Source organism: Tachysurus vachellii, chromosome 5 (genome assembly GCF_030014155.1).
Source record: "Tachysurus vachellii isolate PV-2020 chromosome 5, HZAU_Pvac_v1, whole genome shotgun sequence".
NCBI lineage: Eukaryota > Metazoa > Chordata > Actinopteri > Siluriformes > Bagridae > Tachysurus > Tachysurus vachellii.
In genome coordinates this window covers 13,716,482-13,737,186 of record NC_083464.1, presented here as the reverse complement: position 1 = coordinate 13,737,186, position 20,705 = coordinate 13,716,482, and the positions used below count along the sequence as shown (strand labels likewise).

The window sequence follows — 20,705 nt, the reverse complement described above, 5'->3', positions numbered from 1 at the left end:
AGTGTCCGAGGTTAGAATGAACGCGTCCCAAATCGTAGTATGTGTCAAAAGTACCCGGATGGTGCACTATTGCTGGTGGAAATTTCGAAGTGCGGATCGATGCTCACTTTTCAGCTTGCGTGTGCGTGTGCGTGTGCGTGTGCGTGTGCGTGTGCGTGTGCGTGTGCGTGTGCGTGTGCGTGTGCGTGTGCGTGTGCGTGTGCGTGTGCGTGTGCGTGTGCGCGATTGGGACGCAGCACAATCCGGAAAGTGTTCCCCAGCTTCCGCATACTTCACCATTCAGTGTTTGGATACACTGCTATACAAAATGTTTCTTCTGTACACTAGGATTTGTTTATCGTTACTGATGTCATATAGCTTTGACGTGTAATTATGCTGACTGGGTTGATGTACGCGTTGTTAGCCGGATTCTGTGCTGCTGTCGCTTCATCATCTGCTAAATTATCTTTGGGTGCCGGTTACCTTAAGGAGCTGTGTGACACTGCGGTAACAACATGGACTGAGGAGGTCGGTTTAACCCCTGGGGTGGACACCACTGCTTGTGAATGGGTAAAAAGGCTGTTTTTTATCTTGTTTAATTACATAAAACATAACATTCGCCATTATCTCAGACTCATGTACCAAAAGCAACAGATCTGGTCATAGTGACATAATTAATACAACCAACATAATTCTACATATTTCTATGAAATACTGGTTAACAGTAATGCTGTAATTTAGGAAAGAATCCGATACACTATAATCATCTGAGCCTCATCTCAGTATGCTGATGTTCTCCACAGGTCCACATTCCTCTGAGACTGGTGTGTGGCGTCCTGCTCTTCAGCTCTAATGCTGTGATGTGGACCTTCTTTGCCAAGGCTCTGCGACATTCATCGTCTTCTGCTCGGGCTACTGTAACCACTACTGCCTCTAATTTCATCTCCTCTGTAAGACTGAAGCACAACAAGCTGCATTAAAGATTATAAATGGTTCCAGAAAATATATATATATATATATTCTATGTATTTTTAATTATGAAAGGATGATTAAAAGGGTGTGCAGGAAGGGTTGATGCGGCTGGTCGGTGTGCAAAGGGTTATTACTTTTCCACCTACAAATAGCTAATTTTGCTTTAACAGCAAGTCCTGAAAGACATTTTATTAATCTTGTACTGCAGCATTTTGCCAGAGATTACATTTTCTTTTTGTTAATTAATGCAACAACTTCATAAACAAACTTCATTTTAATTTTATTTGTAGTTACATTTAAACAAATTAGTTTCTGTTATCACATGAATTGTCATTTTACTGAGAAACTGCTTAGTTATTCATCCTTCTCTATATCTGAAATCTTACACTGGAGACTACTTCACAAATATTAAATAAATGTCTCCTTTTTAACACCTCATCAACATTTAGATATTTGTTAAATAACAACACATTTTAATCTGTTTCTTATTAGTCATAATTTATAATGTGCACCCACTTTGTACATTGTGACTATAGAAATTATAATATATTAGAGCTGCAGTTTTTCTGACCAATCAGATTTGACCAATTACACAGTGCTGTGGTATAACTGGCATTAACAAATTCCAGCTTAGTGATTTGTTTTTGAATAAAGCCCAAAATATAAATGTCATTTTGATGTGCTTTTTACATTTTTCAGGCATTCCTTGGATATGGGATCTTTGGAGAAAGCCATGCACTGTTGTGGTGGGTTGGCATCTCACTAATCTTGTTGGGGCTCTTTATCTTGCATGGATCATCTCTCAAGGACCAACAATTAGATGTGAAAAAGGATGACTGATCTCTCACATATGTGTTGAAGATGATTTCTAAATTATTAAGGGACAGTGACTGTGCAGCTATATTTGTATATATCTAGGAGCATTATGCCAGTACTGGCTAGAGCCTACCCTTTCTTTCAAATCACAAGCAGTTCTTCATGGCGTGGATTTCACAAGATGGTGACATGTTGACATGATTGCAGCACAGGTGCAATTTCATGCTGTGAATATCTCATTCTACTACATCTCCCATCTTGTTCTGTTGGATTCAGATCCGGTGACTGAGAACATCACAAAAGACCATTGTCATTGTCATGAAACCTGTTTTAGATTACTTGCTTTGTGACATGGGGAACTTGCTGGAAGTAGCCCTAAGAGGATGGGTAAATTTTGACCATGAAAGGGCACACGTGCTGTTGTGGAGTTCATTCTTCTTGATGGGCTTGTCTGGCAATACACTTCTCCTATAGGCATATCCTATAGTGAGATATCAAAACAAATATTTGAAAGAGAACCTCCAGTTATGACCATAATCCTAGTTCTCTGATATCGTAAGGTATCTGAAAAGACCACGCTAACATTACTCCTTTTAAATTCTGTAATGATGCAACATTGTCTGTCAAACAAAGAGAAGGAGCAGCTTCTCTTTGTCCATGACATGTCGGAAGCACTGTGAAACTGAATAAATGTGTGTGTGATGTTAAAGCACAATAATAACTCATTTGAAGTAAAATTTTCCTTTTTTTATTAGTGCTTGTCCTTTAATTCACATGAAATGTTCATTTTACACAAAAGACCACAATGTTTCAAAAATAATAAAAGTTTAAGTTAGCTGTGAAATAATGCACAATTATAACGTCACAATGCTCTCACAGTATTGGGGTTTTCACTCCAGATATTTAGCTGTCAGCCTCTTAACCCCTTTACACAGTGGGTCACTGGACAAACAGTCCTAATGCGATCACAGATGTTTGACTTGAACAAAAAAATATATTTCTTAACAAAATACACATGGCTTATACTTTGTCCAAATCTTATTTCTGATAAAGATCATGGAATATTCACATGTAATATTGGATTTTTCTGGTTAATTACACACTTTAAGGCACTGTTGAATACTATTAAGTTTAAAATAAGATCTTTTCTTGATCTAATATTCTTGCTCACATTGACCAAGAATTCTTCCCTTGAATCATTCATTATGAAGGGAAATTTCCTGTAGCTTGTAACTCACAATCAATGCTTTATCATAACCATCAGATAAGCTCTTTATGGAGTCTATACTTGGCTTGATATATTAAAGTAAACTGAGCTCAAAAAAGTTATAGTCAAAATAGAAAAAGGTCCACTGTCCCCATCTCATGTCATACAGAAGGTCCCATTCTTCTGCATTAGAGGTTCAAAAAGCATTGTTCAATGGGTCATCAATATTATAAGGGGATTTCAATGACATCCTCTGATATTATTTCCCCTTGTGGGGCTTCAGGAATGTTGGATGAGTCATTTTTCCTGCAGGAAAGGTCAGAGAAGGGGCTGAACCATGATGGAGAAAGAGGACCGCCAAATGCTAATTTCATGGCTTCCCAACATGTAGTCTTCTCCCACGATGGAGTCTCTCCTTTTAGCCGCTCAATACCCTAAAAAAATAAGAGAAAAGCGTAAGATGTGTTTAGATGTGAGTTTATTTCATGATACATGTGCAACACAGACCAACTGGAATTCCCTTGAACGTACTGAGAAATAAAGCACAGACACACTACGGGCTGGATGAAGTGGGATGCAGGATAAATGTTTAGAACTGTAGGTGTGCACTCTGAAAAGAGTGTTGAAATAATCCCTACTAAAATAAATGTGACATATGGATGAATAAAAAGCACAGCGCACATGCAGCATGCTTTTAGCAGTCATAATGTACTCTGCAACATAAAAGGTAAGACGTCTGGAAGGAAAGAAAAAAAAAGCTAGCTAGCTTTCCTTTCATTTCAGCATCAGCATGCATTCAAGCACAAAATCTACCAGCTGCGATTTACCTGGCGCTTCAGCCAGTGGTGATCAACGCTTACCTCCATTTCATACCAATCAGAATGACATCACTGGTTTTTAAATACATGATTCAACTTTTAGCTTTTTAACAAAAAGTCAGACTACAGAAGAAAAGAATAGAAAGAATTCATCACTGAGAGATCAGAGAAAGGACAGAAATGAGTGAGAGAGCCACAGCAAAGAACAATACAGGGAGTTTGGGCATTTAGATATAAAAAGTACAAACCATTAACAAGGGTTTCATTTTCCACTTTAATATTGAACTTAAAAATTTTCCCAGTGATTGCCATTCATGTACCTGTAATGACTGTTCATTTTAGTTTATTCATAAGAAAAAAAAAGCACCAACAGTAAAACCTTCTCATTACAGGTCTGTTATAAAATAAAAAAAAAGCCATCTTGTACAGAATCATGAAACTGACCAAAGACCTATTCCATTAAGAAGACCAGTACCTGAAAAAGAACAACGTTGATGTATTTATAGGCCTTGGAAAGGTTAGTATGTCCCCTGTGAGGAGTAGAATTGAAGTTTTACAGCGCTCTGCTGCCTGAGAGACTAATTGTAATGTCACTTAGAACATTAGCAAGATTTCCTCTTCCCCTAAAACAAACTCTTTCCAATCTCTTGTCCTTAAACGAGTTGGAGTTAAGAACAATTCTTTCATGTGGGTGGAGCAAAATCTGCAGGCTGGAAAAAATACAAGACTGAAACATGGAGACTGGCTTGAGAAAGCTCTAGAAACACTTAATGACATACGGCACCTTTGAATTCCGATGAAAATATTTGAAATAAATATTAAACAAATATCTAATATCTTTACTGATGCGTTTTATGAGTATTAATGACACTTAAAAGTAACGGTTTACTTTTCCTTATAAGCTATTAAATATCTAACATAAAAAAAACAACACACACGTATCATAGTTGTTATAAATGGTTTTTAAAAAAACAAAAAAAACATATACTTTATTTACAGATTTAAAGTAAATAATTTCAAATGAGTCAATGAGCCAGTTTCCCTCAGCAGTCGTAAAGCTATGAAATTAGGATATAATATTCACAGACTTAACAATTAAAATGTTCTTGCACTGATCTATTTAGGAACCTCCTGCAACACTGCAATAGACTGATTGCATAAACTGATTTATAAAACATAATTAATACATTATCCTCTTCATATAATCATTCATTATTCATACAATACTTTTCCTAGATTTTACACTCTTTACTTTCTGAAGGCTAACAATTATATTTGGCCATCCATGAAAAGGAGAATAAAGAGCATAGAAAATTAAATAAAAAAAAAAATCATCATCATCATCATCAACCAGGATGTTATTTAAAAGATGACTGGCTGAAGGTTTATGGAATAATTATTAATTTCCCTTGTTCCTAATCTCGTATTTTATATAGACATGGATAGGAATATACATGTACATAAAGTTTATTGAGTAACACTTTTCAAGTCCATTTTACACCAGAAGTGACACTCCATGAATAGTGATGTGATTTCAAACTCACTTCAGAGGGACAGGACATGTGGTTCAGAGAAACAAAAAAAAAAAAACACCACACACATCGTTAGTAGCACTTAACTAGCAATGCATCAACCACAATTGTTTTGCCTTTCTATAATTCGATAAAATCGAGACCCTTGCACTGTTACGGATGAAAGTCAGTGTCACACTGTGGCCTCAAATTATTAAGCTGTACCAACCGAGTCAGATACTGATCATGAGTCATTCTGCATGTGATTAAAAGAATCCAGCTTACAGAACAGTTTTCAGATATAGGTTGGCCATAACTACGTACGTGTTGTCTTCGTTTACCAAAAACTGAAGGAACTAAGTAGTTTAACATGCCAACTTATTCCCAAAAGACAAGTAAATGACTACAGTGATAAAACATCCTGCACTAGTGCCAAAGTGGTTACTCCATCTGGTGTAAAATGAGCTATGGTCCTGAAGGTAACTTTTGCGGAAAATAGAATGGGTGCAAAGATATAAGATAAGGGATAAATTTTATACACATACAATGGGTTTCATTACAGCAATTAAAAGTCCCACTGGTTAAAAGTAATGCAAGACATTACTCAAGTCAGGATTACAATCACGGATGCTGGCGAGAGTTTTTGGAGTTAAACAGGTCCGGTGAACTCCAGTCTCTACCGTAAAGCTGGAAAGGGAAGGGGCTAAATCTTCCTGAACTCAGACCACGTACTGGTAGGGGTCAGCTTTCCCATGGTCAGGTGTAGAAAACGGACTAAACCATGTTATTGAGAAGGGGTGTCCGAATACCGCCTTCATGTTCATCCATTTAGTTTTTTTAGCCCATCTTCTCTCTTCCTTTTTCAACTGCTCTATACCCTAAAAACAAGAGACAACCAAAACTTCAGAGTGGATGTGATTGATTACCTCCATCTCTAGAGAACTGCCAGAACCATGTGCAAAATATTCATAGCAACTTTAAAGATCAACTTAAGCTTCAATGCTATAATGTAATATATCTGAATTGAGAAATTGAAAGTAATGTAAGGTCAGTATTTAAAAAACAAACAAAAAAAAAAAACAAAAGAGGTCAGTATTTAAAAATAAATTAATAAAGCTCTATGAGTTTAGAAGGAGAATGTTTGTTAGTAAGCAGAGTTAGATGAAAAATGTACCAGTAACAAATCAATGTATGTTCAAACTTAACCTATATGACAACTTGATTTATTATCTGGTATACATGGGTGGGAAAAAAATAATTAAAGTAAAGTAATGAGTTTCTTACATGCAATAATTCTCGTTAAGAGATTTGAAGACTAATGTCTAGTGCGAACAAATGGATTATTCTCTTTTGCTGAATGCACTGAAAATAAGCCAAAGTGCACGTTTAGATGCTAGTGATGTAATGGGTCTGTGCTAATAATTTCATCTAAAACAACTGTTTCAAAGCCTTGTGGTGGCAGAACAGATACATGTGCAAGAGTCCTATGAGTGAACTTGAGGGTAGTATAGAAGAAAATCTAGTTAAGGCCAAAATCCGACCCAGGTCTAAAGTATTTTTTGAAGTCTAAGATCTTCTAAATACCAGATTGAGTGAATATACACTCTGTATGTTTATATACAATCAACATACTACTGACATTTACAACGGGAAACCAATGACAAACGCTGTTTCTGGTTTCTCTCAAGGATTCTTCCTAATAATCGCCTCATGGACATTTTCCTTATCGTTGACGCCTCTGGTTTGGTCAACGGGGATCATGTTTTACACAGAAAATGTATAGCATGAACTTACATACAGCATTTCTGTAAAGCTGTTGTGTGACATTGCCCATTGTTAAAATCACTGTACAAATAAAACTGGACAGAAAACCTAATTCGGCACATTTACTCCATCATTTTATACTTAAACAGCACTTCTACAGACATTTTCTAGAGCAAAGGAGGAAAGATGGGCAGAGGGAAGGGATACGGGTCACTCACCGTCTCATCCGTACAGATGGAATGGACTTGGGTGCCAAACATCACAGAGGTGAAGATGAGAAAGAGGAGACCCTCAAAGCACAGGAGGATGAGGAGGATGACTGTTGCTGGAGGTGAGAAGGTACTGCACTCTGGGGTTGGAGGGGAAAGGGCGGGTGCTTAACACGCAGTAAAGGGTAAACAGTAGGATGACACAGCTACTACACAATGCCTGTGTTTAAAGACACTACTTTTGGTCAATCTAAAATACAGATTCACTGATTGTTGTTTATCAGCTGTTAGTAGTAATGAGATTAGTGACTATTCTGTATACTAGGAAAAAGTAAAACGGATACTTAACTGTATTGTTAACTTTTTAAACAACTGTGTAATACAAGACATCACAGACACATTAACAATAGTTCACAGATTAATTAAGACCATCTTAAGCATATATATTACATGGATAGTGATGAAAAAAAAAACGCAATGCACATGTAAAGCGTAGTCATCCACATGGCATTGGCAGTCACAGCATCGGTGACGCAGAGTCACATATCTGAGATTAGTTCACCTGTCAAGAATTAACTTTGAATTAGATGTACTTTGTATTAACTAATCAAATTCATCAAATGGCTAAGGAGTCTGCCATCAACATCCGAACAAGACTGTGTTCACTCTGTAGAACAGCAGATTAAATACTCATTTGAAAGGAAAAAGTCTCAGTGGACTAAACAGGAAACATTTCATGTTATCCACCTAAAAATAGAACATGGGATCTTAACATTTAAATGTGATTTTTTGCGTCACAGATAATGAAATCTTAAAAGCTTTTACTTACTGGTCCAATCATCTTCAAAGCAGTACAAAAAATGAAGAACCACCATGACCAGGGCATGCAGAGAGATGAGTGCAATGTACATCTGAAATGCAAAGAAACTCTCAGGGCTACATTGTCCAAAACAGTGAAATGCTGCTGCAGCACATGCATTTCATCCATCTTCTAAATGTATGGAATTTAGTTTAGATCATTTAGATTTAATTTTTTACCAATCAAATTCTACTATCCTGTCGTTTCCTTACAAGCCAACTAACCTTTTGGCACTTGAAAAGCTGTGCAATTTATAACCTCTGGTGAATCAGATTTACCTTGTTTCATCTGCTATACACACATACAGTATGAAAAAAGGATATTAACATACGTGTGTTACGTACCGTGAAGAGCACAAAGTACTTTTGGTTACTTTCACCGACACAGTTGTTGACCCACGGGCAGTGGTGGTCCATCTTTCGAATGCATCTCTTACAGACACTGGTTAAGTGAAGTATTAAAATCATTAAAAGAAGAAAAAAAAAAGACAATAGTTGCACACAGTTGTCAATGAGACTTAAAGAACTTATTAAGCACTTTATATAACAATGTATTGTAATTCACAAAAATAATCACCACTTAAAATCATTTTTAAACCTGTGAAGATGAATGTTTGACAAATAAGCTAGAAACAGAATGTAAAGCATCCATCATGCCCATTCCTAGCAAAGCCATAAATGTTGATCCTCTACCTTGTCTTTCTTACCTGCAATGGTGAGCTCGGTCAGGCTTGATGCTGCAGCATTTAGGACATTTGTACACCACTTGACCTGGCTTCAGCTGCAAGCTTTCTATGTATTCTTTTGTGGCATTTCCTTTCGGTACCGCACCCTAAAAACACGTAGAGCTTTGGTTTAACATCTGATACAGGACTTGTGTCTTTGTTCGTTCATTTTGACTGCATGTGAATTTACCGGATCTGTGCACATGGCTCTGAAGTGGGATGCCAAAGCCAGGAAAGCCAGACTGTTAAAGATTGCACCGTTCATCAAGCTGTAGGTGAGGTTCTTGGACGGAACCAGCATGACAAACAGCACGACAAAGTCCGCAAAGAAAACAAGCATCCATGTGATAACGCCACAGACAATGCCACAGGCATCCCGAACAAACCACATGGTGCTCTGTCTGTCATGACAGGGAGGAACACACTGTATGGGCTGCAAGCTGCTTGCCTGCTTCTCAACGTCCCTGAAACGAGGCACTGGGCTTCTCATCCTATCACAAAGGCTTCATGCTGAGGACAGACACAACAGGGAGGTAACAGTTACTGTGCAGTTTTTTTTTTTCTTCAGTAGACAGAACCGAGTCCTTATTAAGTGCGCAGAGTTGAAAACAGACACAAGGTGACTAACGGCACGTCTATAGTTTTTATACAAAACAAGAAGCTTTAAACAGAACCTGGTACATTATCCTTAGTCATTCACACTGACAAAGACAGAATAAGCATAAAGTTCTCATCTAAAGAGAACAGGCTTTTAATACAAAAGTAGGGAGTGACCAGATTTCTTCATATTTTCAAAAGAGCTATAACAAGATTGCAGTGCAGTACAGCACAGTTTGGATAAATGACTGTAAACCATCCCTAATACACCTGTTTATTAACCAAACCAATGTGAAATCTATGTGCTTAGCTATGTAACTCCACCTATCCAGGACTGCACTTGGTCTCGTGAGTTACAACCTTTATGTCATAAAGGTAGGTGACACAAAAATAAGACAGATGTTTAAGACATACTATATGTCAATATAATAAGAACATCTGGCAAATACCTTATCTCAGGGTTATTAGGAAATATGGTGTGTACCCTGGCTTGGGGCAAACCTGTATACTTCCCTAATAATTAGTGTGCAATGTGGGTAGCCTTAAATACCAAACAGTAGGGTTTTATTATCACATACTACTTAGTTCTGCATTTCGAGCCTAGCCTAGACGTCCTCGGTTTCGGTGTTTCAACTTTAAGTGTCACACTAACACAATAATAAAAGTACTGTTAGTAACCGAATGTATATTTAATACAGGACTGAAGAAATGATACGACTCCATTGAAGCTACTAAAGCTAGTCAGGGTTTGCCAGGTCATAGACACCTACTAGCTAAACATCACAATTTTGGCTAATTTAGTTAAGTCGTGCTAAGGTTTAAAAGCTAATTTATAGAGCTGGTAAAGGAAATGGTTTAAACAGACCGGATTAAAGCGTCTTACTACCTACTAAAGGGCAAGTTTTGACGATAACAGGCAATAAATGTAAGACGAGGAAGCTACATAAGGGTCTGTTTGTGCTACCTGGGCCGAGAGACGGTTTAACGGCTACTTACATTACTGCCCAAAATGCTCCTCGGGATTTCCTCATCCAATAAAAAAAACCGACAGCCTTATCTTATGTGTCGAGTAAAAATAACATCGTTCATTAATTCCTTTTGGTTAGGAGAATCCTGTTTGGCCGAATACAAGGCAGAGGCTGTTGTGAAAGCTGCATTTTTTGTGTCCCCGCCTCCTTCTGTTTGACTGACAGACAGAAATTCGAACAGGCCGCGCCCCTTTATCCACACGAGCTGTAATGAAGAGAAAGAACAGATCACACACACACACCCCGCAGAGACAGGCCACGCCCCCTCTATAGGCAGAGATGCACTGGAGAGAGAACGAGCTGAACAAGATGATTTGGTCAAAACCGGTTTAGAGCAGTATCGATCCAATCATCTAAGGCTGTGAGAATGGTTTCCTTTGTTATTTCAGTTTAGAGCTGAATATCTTACCTTGCATTTACAGTATTTGGCAGATGCCTTTATCCAGAGCAAATCATATTATCTAATTTTTTTATACAACTAAGCAATTGATGGATAAGGGCCTTGTTCAGGGGCCCAACAGTGACAGCTTGGTGGACCTGGGATTCGAACCCTTGACAGCCCAACACCTTAACCACTTGGCTACCCCGTCTAAAGCTTTAGGGACTCATTAGCTTATAGAAAGTTAGAAATGACATTTTTTCATCTTCTACCGCTTATCCGAACTACCTCGGGTCACGGGGAGCCTGTGCCTATCTTAGGCGTCATCGGGCATCAAGGCAGGATACACCCTGGACGGAGTGCCAACCCATCACAGGGCACACACACACTCTCATTCACTCACGCAATCACACACTAGGGACAATTTTCCAGAGATGCCAATCAACCTACCATGCATGTCTTTGGACCGGGGGAGGAAACCGGAGTACCCGGAGGAAACCCCCGAGGCACGGGGAGAACAGAAATGACATTTTATGATTATGAGCATATTAAAACTTTTTATTCTAATTTTAATAGGGAATGTTGTCACATCCCTTTGTGGTAAAAAAAAAAATAAAATAAATAATTAAAAAAATCAACAAGCCAATCTTTTTTCATGTAGCATGGAATGTAGATATTCCCAAAAAAAGTAGTAGCTAGAAAAAAAGAAAGTAGATAGAAGTTGTCAAACATCAACTACTTTGAATATTTATCAAATTGAAATGATCACTTTCATATCAATGTGTTTCATATCAATTAAAAAAACAGTGGTGAAAGGTCTTGGTAAACAGTGGTGATCAGTGTTCACTGTTATTGGTAAACAGTGGTGATCAGTGATTGGTTATTGGTAAACAGTGGTGATCAGTGATTGGTGTTGGAAAACTACAGTGATATGTTATTGGTCATTGGGTAACAATAGTGATCAGTGATTGTTCATTGGTAACGGGCTCACAGAAGAACTTAAAGACTTTGTCACTAGATTTGGTGACTTTTAAATTTCCCAAATTTAATTCAAAACCCAGACTAGAGACAAATTTAGTAACTTTCTGAGCACAGTGAAATGATCCTCCAGCTCACATTATAGCTACTGTTGTATGAGTTGAGAGAGCAGGTTTGCCTGACTTAGCGTCAATGGGTACATCCTAAGTGTATTATGCTTACAATCACTAAACACTATTATTCCCAATGGGCAAACTTTGATCACCACTGTTTCCCAACAAGCAGTCACTGATTAACACTGGTGCACAGTGACATATCACTGATCACAACTGTTTTATCCACCATCTAAATGATTTGTTCTTCATTTTAATTTTCCAAGATATTTAGAAGTAATTAAAGTCTGTAACCAATTTTTTATATCTACTAATCACCATTTATAACTACTCAGATTGTAATTTGATTTGAAAATGATGCATAATTTATATGCAAATTAGTCTTGGACATCATCTAGCTACTTCTAGTATAGTTTGGAGCATGCTTTAGCTACCTTCCTCTGAAAAAAGAGTTTGCAGCACGGAGAACAGATCAGTCAGGCTGTACGCACTTGAGTGATCCTGCTTTCTCAAATCAAATAATCAGCAGTTGTGTTGTGTGTTAGAAAACTACATCAAGTATAGGACAGTCTGCTCAGAAAGTCCAGAGATGTGCTGCTGATCTTAAATATTTTTACGTGAAGTCACTACAGGGGTCTAAAAAGGGTACTAAAACTTGACCTCTCTGAAAACTTACCATTTCAGTTTTTCAATATAAAATCCAAGTAGAAATAGCAGGTGGATGTTAGTGTTTGGTGCTGTATAAAGCAGTGCTGGAATTTTGATGCACCATGTTGGGATGAATAATTAAAAAATCAGCAATAGCCAGCCAAAAATATACATGCAGTTAAACAGTTACCCAGATTAAGGCCTAGAAGATGATTAACACAAATTGTGTTGCTATTGCTATGTATACACAGCACACAACAAGATGTCTAATAAAAGTGTGCAGTTAAAAAACTGAAGTGTTTTCAGCTCTTCAGTCTGTCCAGCTCTCTCACCACCTTTTCTGTACACTTTGCTCAAACACATTAGTTTCCACAGGTTCATCTTTCATGGTAATAATGCTGTTAACACTTCTGTCTCTGTCATACATCATATATCTGCATTTAATGACAATAATTGCTGGAAAATGTTAAGTGAGAACTGATGTTCTTATTTTTTTGTTTGTAGGACTTATGCAATATGGCCAAAATTTTGTGAACACCTGATCATCACATCACATTCATATGTGTTTGGTGAAACTCCCATCAGAGTCGGCCCACTCTTCTGAGAAGGCATTTCACTAGATTTTAAAACACGGTTGGTGGGATTTGTGTTCATTCATTCACAAGCACATCTGTGCAATCAGGCACTGATGATAGATGAAACTGCCTAGGATGCAGTCAACATTCCACTGTCTTCACTGAGCTTGTTTTGTGCACCAAAAAACTGTTGTACTAGAGGAACAGCTTTTGGCATGGCTTCTTAGTTCCAATAATTACACATTTTTACACCACAGTATACATCCTAGTGTGCTTCCAACTTTGTTCCCAATGACTGGATATTTTTTTTTGATTATGATGGTCAGGTGACCACAAACCTTGGAACATATAGTGCAACAGTGAAACCTGAACTTGTCACTGTCTGAAAGTGTTCATTTCACTTAAACACCATTGTAACTGCACTCGGAATGACCCCCTGTGATAGTAAAAAATACATAAATAAATAAACAAACAAATAAATAATTATTAAAAAAATAAAAATATATATATTTTTTTTTACATATATAAGTATATCAAAAATTTCAATACAAACATATTGAACGTGTTTCACGTTCGCCTCACACCTCCAGGGTTGGGGGTTCGATTCCCGCCTCCGCCTTGTGTGTGTGGAGTTTGCATGTTCTCCCCGTGCCTCGGGGGTTTCCTCCGGGTACTCCGGTTTCCTCCCCCGGTCCAAAGACATGCATGGTAGGTTGATTTGCATCTCTGGAAAATTGTCCGTAGTGTGTGATTGCGTGAGTGTGTGTGTGCCCTGCGATGGGTTGGCACTCCGTCCAGGGTGTATCCTGCCTTGATGCCCGATGACGCCTGAGACAGGCACAGGCTCCCCGTGACCCGAGGTAGTTCGGATAAGGTGTTTCAGGGTGAAAGTGTACTTAAACACTCATCACTTCATCACTGGTGCATACAGTTGACTTAAATCGTCCATGTTCGCTGATAGTCAGATCATGTCCGCCCGAAGTCGGAAGTTGAATTGGCTTTTCTTTTGATATATCCGGTTACGGCAGACTACATAAAAATCTGTGTGAGCGCGCGCGTGCGTGCGTGCGCGATCCCTTGTGTGCGCGTACGCACGCGTCCCCCTGGCAGTCAGAAAGAGAAGCCACACTATCATGGTGTCTTTAGGGTTCAGTGCCAAACAGACACACTGGCCTGTTTGCTGACCAAACCGCCTTGTTTGACAGCTAAGGATCCAAAATGATTTTTGTTGCGTGTTAAAAGAAAATAATTCGGATTTACATTAAATAAGCGTATGCTAGTTGTTTAGTAAACACCGTGGCTCACTTTCAGCATCTTGCTAGTTAGCTAATGCTATGCAGCCACTGAGAGTTACCCGGATGTCTGCCTGGTGAGTGAGTACACGATAGCTAAGATACCTGTGTGACAAGGGCCTTGATTGTGCTCTGATTAAACCGAATAGATTACAGCATGTTTTTATAGATAAACTGTTTATGTGTATTAAATGATTTAGAAGTTTAGTGACGCTTCAGTGTAACATTAGCATAGCTGGACGGCTAGGCTAACCTGCTAGCCTGCTAGGGTTGCTATCTATTCATAACCTGCTCTTGTATGTTAGAGCACTGACATCTCCATTGGTGGATTATTATTAATAATAAAAATAATAAATACTAATAATTAGATTGATTTCGTAATAATAATCTAAATAACTGGACATTAGCCAGCTAGAACATGTTGTTTTGCTGTTACAAGGTCGCACAGGATTTAGCTACAATATGGCATGATTGTAGACGTGTTTTGTGGCACGATTGAATTGGTTTAATTGTAGCATGTCTCTATTCTGTTTCAGACACTGCTATCACCATGGCCGTGACCCAGTTTCGTCTGTTTAAGATCTGCACATGCATAGCTTCCATCCTGTCATTCTTTAAAAGGCTCATATGCAGGTGAGTCCCTGGACTAGTTGTGCATGTTTTTATAGATGCTGCTGTTTGTTCAAAGCTTTTATGCTGAAAGATGTTTTATGCAGGTTTGATCCAAGGCTGTGAACATTAAAAGCTGCTCTGTGCTGTCACGTTACTCAGACAGAGCCTTAACACGGTGGTCTACCTCCTGTTTAATTTTTATTAAGCGTAATTGCAGTGAAAGTTTGTTTAAACACAATCATGAATGCGCCCTGTCCTGTTATGGAAATTGTAGGGTACTGCTAATACCTAGATGTGTCATGGAGTAAGAATATAGTGCACAGCTTAGGGTGTATCACTGAGTTCTGCAGTGCTTTGCTTCTCCCGCCATTCCTTCGACTGCTACACTGACCTGAACATACCACCACTGAGAATCTCACACACTGTCCATGAAAATTAACAAACACACATTTGTCGTATTGCTGTAAAGTTTCTATGAATATACTGTCAGTTCCTTTAGGGCTTCATGATTTTAAGATGACAGAGATTAGCGCAAAATCGAGCAAATTCTGCAATATTCAGTAGAGGTTGCAATTAAAATATCTTCAGTTTCGTGTGAAGATGTATTGTGCGATATAACGCACGTTCAGCCAAAGCCGTATTTGAACACGAGTACAGCTATCGTAGTAATAACAATTGTGATTTTGCTAGCAGCTGTTTAAAAGAAAAACAGCTTGTAGTTTCACTAATTCAAGTAGGTTTCTGCAAAAAAGGAGAAAAATCTCAAATTTGGAATTAAGCTGGAGTACAGTCGAACATTTTTTGGCTGTAAAAATCACACAAAAAAAAAATAAATCATGGAGGGACTGAATATGGCCAGTAATTCTGAACACCTGATTTTACACCCATATGTGGGCTTTCTCCATATTGTTACAAAGTATTGTCACACAGTTGTTTAGAATGACTTTGCATGCTAAAATTTAAAGATTTCTCTTTACTAAAATGAAGGGGCCAAACATGACATTGCCTCCATTTCAGGACCTAAAGATTTGGGATAAACTACAGACCTGAGATCAGTGCCTGACCTCACTAATATTCTCGTGTCTGAATGATCACTAATCCCCACAACTACACTTCAGAATCTCACAGAAAGCCTTTGTAGATGATTGGAGATTTTCATAACAGGAAAGGGGGACTAAATCTGTAATGGGATCTTCAACACGATAAGGGTGTGATGGTCAGGGCTTGGCAAATATCTGGTACAAGTTACCATGCACACAATGTCAGCATCTGAAACCAGATAGCATGTAGTGTGAACCCAGTACACACTGCCATGCTGACACTCGACATGACATGGCAATAATCTGTTCGTATTTCATGATTAATTATTACAGTCAAAACTAAACAGACTGCGAACTGGGCTTCTGGAAAATATCAGGAGCAAGAACATCAACACAAATAACCTGATAAAATGTAAACAACATAAACATAAATCTCAACAAGAGGAGTTTTTTTTCTAGCAACACACTCAGCAATCAACAGCAACAAAAGCTGGCCTGCTGAGAAAAATGTCTAGAGACAATCATAGGTGAGAGGAAAATAACAGCTCTTACAAAGTATGTGAAAGTATTTCTGGCGATCTGCCACCGTCAGTCATTGACTACAAGAGAAACAACTTTTACTTACAGCTGTACTGTAGAGCTTTTCCAAAGTCAAACAAAATCTGCTCTTCCCCATTACAACATATTTGATCTAAGGTATTGTAAGGTAACATAGCTTATTAATGCAGTTATATAAAACCTTAGGAAGACTGAGCAGAGTAGTTTATGTAGGTTATACATGTTGGGTGTTGAGGATTAACAAAACTCAACTCATATTCCATGAAGAAAAGTGGTATTGATGCAGCCGCCATTATAAACATTGCTTATATAGTATAATATAATGATATAGAAATATAGTATAAGTACAGCTGCACTTGTATGGGAGAAATCAACGTGAACATGTAGTTGGTCAAGTTGGATGGAAAACTGAAACAACATTATTCCGGGTATACAGTGTTATATAAAACAACATCTTTAAAGTCCATGTGTCAAGGCGGGAGAGTACAAAAAAATGACAATTATTGTCACTCTTTCTTCTCTCTGTGTCTGGAGATGATAAAGATGATATGAACTGGAAATCAGAATGAATTTTTATTCTGTAACAGCTCAGTGATTTTGGCATCAGGAGGTGAAAGACGGTGCCAACACATGATGATTATTAGATTTCACACACACACGGGAAGTCTCAAAATGTTAAAAGGGGGCAATCTCAATGTGGTTTGATTGCAGAAAAACAATGTTGTTTTAATATTGTTAGTATTAATCCTGACCACTTATAACAGAACATGTAGAACAGAACATGACCATATAAGGTAATAACCAGGTCAGTTTTGGTTTTGTATTTTTTCCTGTTTTATTGTCATGTGCAGAGTTCTGTAAGCATTTAAACACAGTGAAATTATTGTACTACAGTGTAAAAAAATCAAGCTGCACCCCACGAACAAAGAAAAATGCACATTGCGAAGGTAGAAATGCTGAACTGTAAACATTGTGTTTAACAGTGTTTACACCATCAGGCAATAAACTTACATCATAAGGTAATCGCTGCTGACATCTGTTTAAAGGAGGCAGACAACATATAAGAAGTACTTAACACTTCCTTAACTCTCTAACAATGTAGTTATTTTCTTGTTTTTAGAACTGGGAGATCACGCAAGCGAAGTGGAGATCAAATCACACTCCCTACTACAGTTGATTTTTCCTCTGTTCCCAAACAGGTTAGTGAATGTGTTTTTTACCTGTATGTTATTTTCTGCTCAATCAGAAGCTTTTAAAGCTCCTTTGATTTGTAGTCCCTTAAATAAAGTTTAAAAATCACAATTTGTTTTTAAAGCCTATAATTTATGTAACATTAATAGAGCTGTGCATCTTCAGCAGAAACATGTGAAAGAGAGCAGTAAAGTGGAACACGAGGAAAGCAGTAAAAGTAAAAATGATTCATTTCATGCTGCTTGCCCTCAAGGTTGTATGATTTTGAAGTTTTGCCCTCTGTGGGGTAAAGTGTTCATTACAAGCCAGCAGTGGAAGATCAGTTTATACTATAGTTTGTGCAACATTCACTGCATACAATCATGTCACAGCTGCAAGTGATAAGTCAATACACATTTCACATATAAATGGTTTAGCTTATGTGTAAAGGAAATAAACACACAAACGTTTATGGCATTATAATGGTATTAATATAGTCAGAAATGCTACAGCTAATATTCATTACTCGCTACTGAAACAAATTCACTACTGGTTAATGATGCAGATCTTATTTGATTGGCTGAGTGGATGTGAAGTTGGCCTACTGAAGTTGGATGTGGTAGCTAAGTGTTTAAGTTATTGGACTACTGATCGGAAGGTTGAGAGTTTAAATCCCAGGGACCCATGAGTGTATTACTCTTACAGGATTATCAAAGCAACTCACAGCAGCCCAGGAGCATCAGGTCAAAACCTGACTGAATAATCTTTATTTCACGATGTTGTATTCATTAAGTGGATTCAGTTTAATATTCTTGTACAACTTTATGTAACATACACCATTCTTGTATAGCCAGAGATCGAGGAGTGGAGCTCATGGGATGAAGAGGCGCCGACGAGTATAAAGATCGAGGGAGGTAATGGAGCTGTTCCATCCCAGCAGAACCAGGTGGAGGATAAAGAGCCAGATTATTTCAAAGACATGGCTCCTACAATCAGGAAAACACAAAAAGTAGGGTTGTGCTTGTTTTTTTTTTTTTATTTGTCTCCAGAATAGTTTGGGTGGTTCACAACTAACTTAATCCTCAAATCTCTGTAATCATCTTGCCAGATTGTCTTGAAGAAAAGGGAGCCTGTGAATTTCTCTCTCCCTGATACCACTACAGGATTCTCAAGCAGACTGGCGGTCACTCAGGATATGTCCTTTATCCAGCCTTCTGTGAGTGCTGCGCTACTGTGTCTGTATACAATATTTTTCCCTTCCACCTGGTCAAGGCACTTATATAATATCGATTAAAAAAATTAAACTAAATGGTAATGTAAAATAATTTGCTGTGGAAAATATCATAATTAGCCTTGAAGTATTTTTAATATAAGTTCTCAGATTAGATGCATTTTATATCACACGGCTCTCCCTGAATATTAAGCAAACTGAGCCAGTAATACAGACTCATTTTGATAAAAACTAATGATTTAACGTCTAACGATCTACTAATTCAGACACGGTATAAAAGTGTTACAGTAATTTATGCTGTGTACCTTACAAATATGTGGATTCCATCTAACTCACCTATACATGGTGAATAGATGTGTTAGGTGACTTAAGGCATGCGTATTTAGCTTTCCGGTGCTTGTGGCATACAGGCAGAGCTGGGAGACATGGAAACCTGGCAAGAGGACACAAATGCCTGGGAGGATGAGTCTGATGCTTCGTGGGAGGCAGAAGAAGTGTTAAGGTATTGTTGTAGAATCAGAAACTTTATATAAGTAATTAAACACTAAAGGTAAAGGGCTTGCTGTTATACTAATGTTATTAGGCCTTGCATAATGATTTTTGTATAACAAAAAAACAATCGTTTTTACAGAGATACAGGTTTCATTGTGGGAGAGCATGGGGGGAGGGAGCGAGGAGGGAGATAGGGGAGGGGGACCATTCAGCTTTACTTGAAACAATTGGAGTAGTGGACACAACATGTATTTAAATCACTTGTCCACTAGATGGCAGTAAGGTACATTCAGATTCAACAGAGTGCACTGTTGTAGAGCTCATTAACTGGTTTTATAATTGTTTTTCAGGCACCTTTCCTCTTACTTAATTTCTTCTGTGTCTTTTCACTTCTCAGTATTAAAGCATACTTGACAGTAAAGCAAAACAAAAAGTATGAGCTGGCTTATATATTTGGGATTTTATCTAATCATTCATCTGTTTTGGATTTCAGACAGCAGAAGATGGCAGAGAGGGAGAAGCGTGCCATGGAACAGCAGAGGAAGAAGATGGAGAAAGAGGCACAGAGAATGTTAAAGAAGGAGCAAAAGATGGCAGTAAAGCTTTCCTAACATTTTTACGCAACACTGGACATTAAAACCCCCATACATTATTCTCCAAACTGTACCTTTCATCACTTTTTATTTCCAGCTCAACATGTCATTGTTTTCATGTCTTCAGCCATCATTTTTGGAATCTGTTTAACTTTTTTCCCCCCAAGTTTTCCTGATTTACTGTGTTTTCTTTCTTTTATTGTGTAGAACCCAATGTACCCTTTATTGAAATAAATTGTACAATGCCATCAGCTGACAGCCAATAGTACACATACTGAAGGAGCTGGAGCTTTAGTGCATTTGTATTTATATCTATAAAAATTAACTGTAAAGAGACTGAGGATTTTGTTTTTGCCTCTTTAATTGATTTTCACAATGACTGCAGAAAGAGGACTTGCGGGGGCGGGGGCGGGGGTGGGTTTGTGGGGGCTGATGTTCTGCTTCCACAACAACAAGGTCACCTGAGAGTGAAATAAAAAAAAAAGGGAAAGGAAACGTCTCTCTGAATCACTAAAATAATAGAACATTCTGTGCTTGTTT

General features: G+C 38.0%; 3 protein-coding genes across 4 annotated transcripts; 2 read left to right on the top strand and 1 right to left on the bottom strand.

Annotated features, from left to right (window-relative positions):
* Positions 1 to 100: 100 nt before the first annotated feature.
* tmem42a (transmembrane protein 42a) lies at positions 101 to 2,488 on the top strand. The gene is made up of 3 exons (XM_060869888.1): positions 101 to 549; positions 783 to 929; positions 1,651 to 2,488. The coding sequence occupies exons 1-3, from the start codon at positions 373 to 375 to the stop codon at positions 1,789 to 1,791; spliced, it is 465 nt and encodes a 154-aa protein (XP_060725871.1). The 5' UTR covers positions 101 to 372; the 3' UTR covers positions 1,792 to 2,488.
* An 11-nt stretch (positions 2,489 to 2,499) lies between these two features.
* On the bottom strand, positions 2,500 to 10,667 carry zdhhc3a (zinc finger DHHC-type palmitoyltransferase 3a). Of its 2 annotated transcripts, none has more exons than XM_060869886.1 (7): positions 10,453 to 10,667; positions 9,050 to 9,369; positions 8,842 to 8,966; positions 8,480 to 8,576; positions 8,106 to 8,187; positions 7,286 to 7,416; positions 2,500 to 3,408 (listed from the first exon to the last, which is right to left on the bottom strand). In XM_060869886.1, exons 2-7 carry the CDS (start codon positions 9,347 to 9,349, stop codon positions 3,202 to 3,204), a joined length of 942 nt encoding a protein of 313 aa, XP_060725869.1. In that variant the 5' UTR covers positions 9,350 to 9,369; positions 10,453 to 10,667; the 3' UTR covers positions 2,500 to 3,201. The 2 variants fall into 2 exon arrangements, with proteins under 2 accessions (XP_060725869.1, XP_060725870.1); XM_060869887.1 differs by lacking the exon at positions 2,500 to 3,408 and adding an exon at positions 4,737 to 6,181 and having other exon boundaries at positions 10,453 to 10,656.
* Positions 10,668 to 14,275: 3,608 nt separating this feature from the next.
* On the top strand, positions 14,276 to 20,501 carry ebag9 (estrogen receptor binding site associated antigen 9). The gene is made up of 7 exons (XM_060869197.1): positions 14,276 to 14,546; positions 15,006 to 15,102; positions 17,800 to 17,878; positions 18,700 to 18,858; positions 18,958 to 19,065; positions 19,491 to 19,582; positions 20,066 to 20,501. The coding sequence occupies exons 2-7, from the start codon at positions 15,020 to 15,022 to the stop codon at positions 20,181 to 20,183; spliced, it is 639 nt and encodes a 212-aa protein (XP_060725180.1). The 5' UTR covers positions 14,276 to 14,546; positions 15,006 to 15,019; the 3' UTR covers positions 20,184 to 20,501.
* The last annotated feature ends 204 nt before the right edge of the window (positions 20,502 to 20,705 follow it).

Bases quoted from the DNA above. Each gene is read 5' to 3' on its own strand.
- tmem42a (XM_060869888.1), top strand. From the start codon at position 373: ATGCTGACTGGGTTGATGTACGCGTTGTTAGCCGGATTCTGTGCTGCT. The intron at 550-782 runs GTAAAAAGGCTG...TGTTCTCCACAG, and splicing joins ACACCACTGCTTGTGAATGG to GTCCACATTCCTCTGAGACT. The intron at 930-1,650 runs GTAAGACTGAAG...TACATTTTTCAG, and splicing joins CCTCTAATTTCATCTCCTCT to GCATTCCTTGGATATGGGAT.
- zdhhc3a (XM_060869886.1), bottom strand. From the start codon at position 9,349: ATGAGAAGCCCAGTGCCTCGTTTCAGGGACGTTGAGAAGCAGGCAAGC. The intron at 8,967-9,049 runs GTAAATTCACAT...ACGTGTTTTTAG, and splicing joins GAGCCATGTGCACAGATCCG to GGTGCGGTACCGAAAGGAAA. The intron at 8,188-8,479 runs GTACGTAACACA...TTTGCATTTCAG, and splicing joins AGTACTTTGTGCTCTTCACG to ATGTACATTGCACTCATCTC.
- ebag9 (XM_060869197.1), top strand. From the start codon at position 15,020: ATGGCCGTGACCCAGTTTCGTCTGTTTAAGATCTGCACATGCATAGCT. The intron at 18,859-18,957 runs GTAGGGTTGTGC...TCATCTTGCCAG, and splicing joins CAATCAGGAAAACACAAAAA to ATTGTCTTGAAGAAAAGGGA. The intron at 19,066-19,490 runs GTGAGTGCTGCG...TGTGGCATACAG, and splicing joins TGTCCTTTATCCAGCCTTCT to GCAGAGCTGGGAGACATGGA.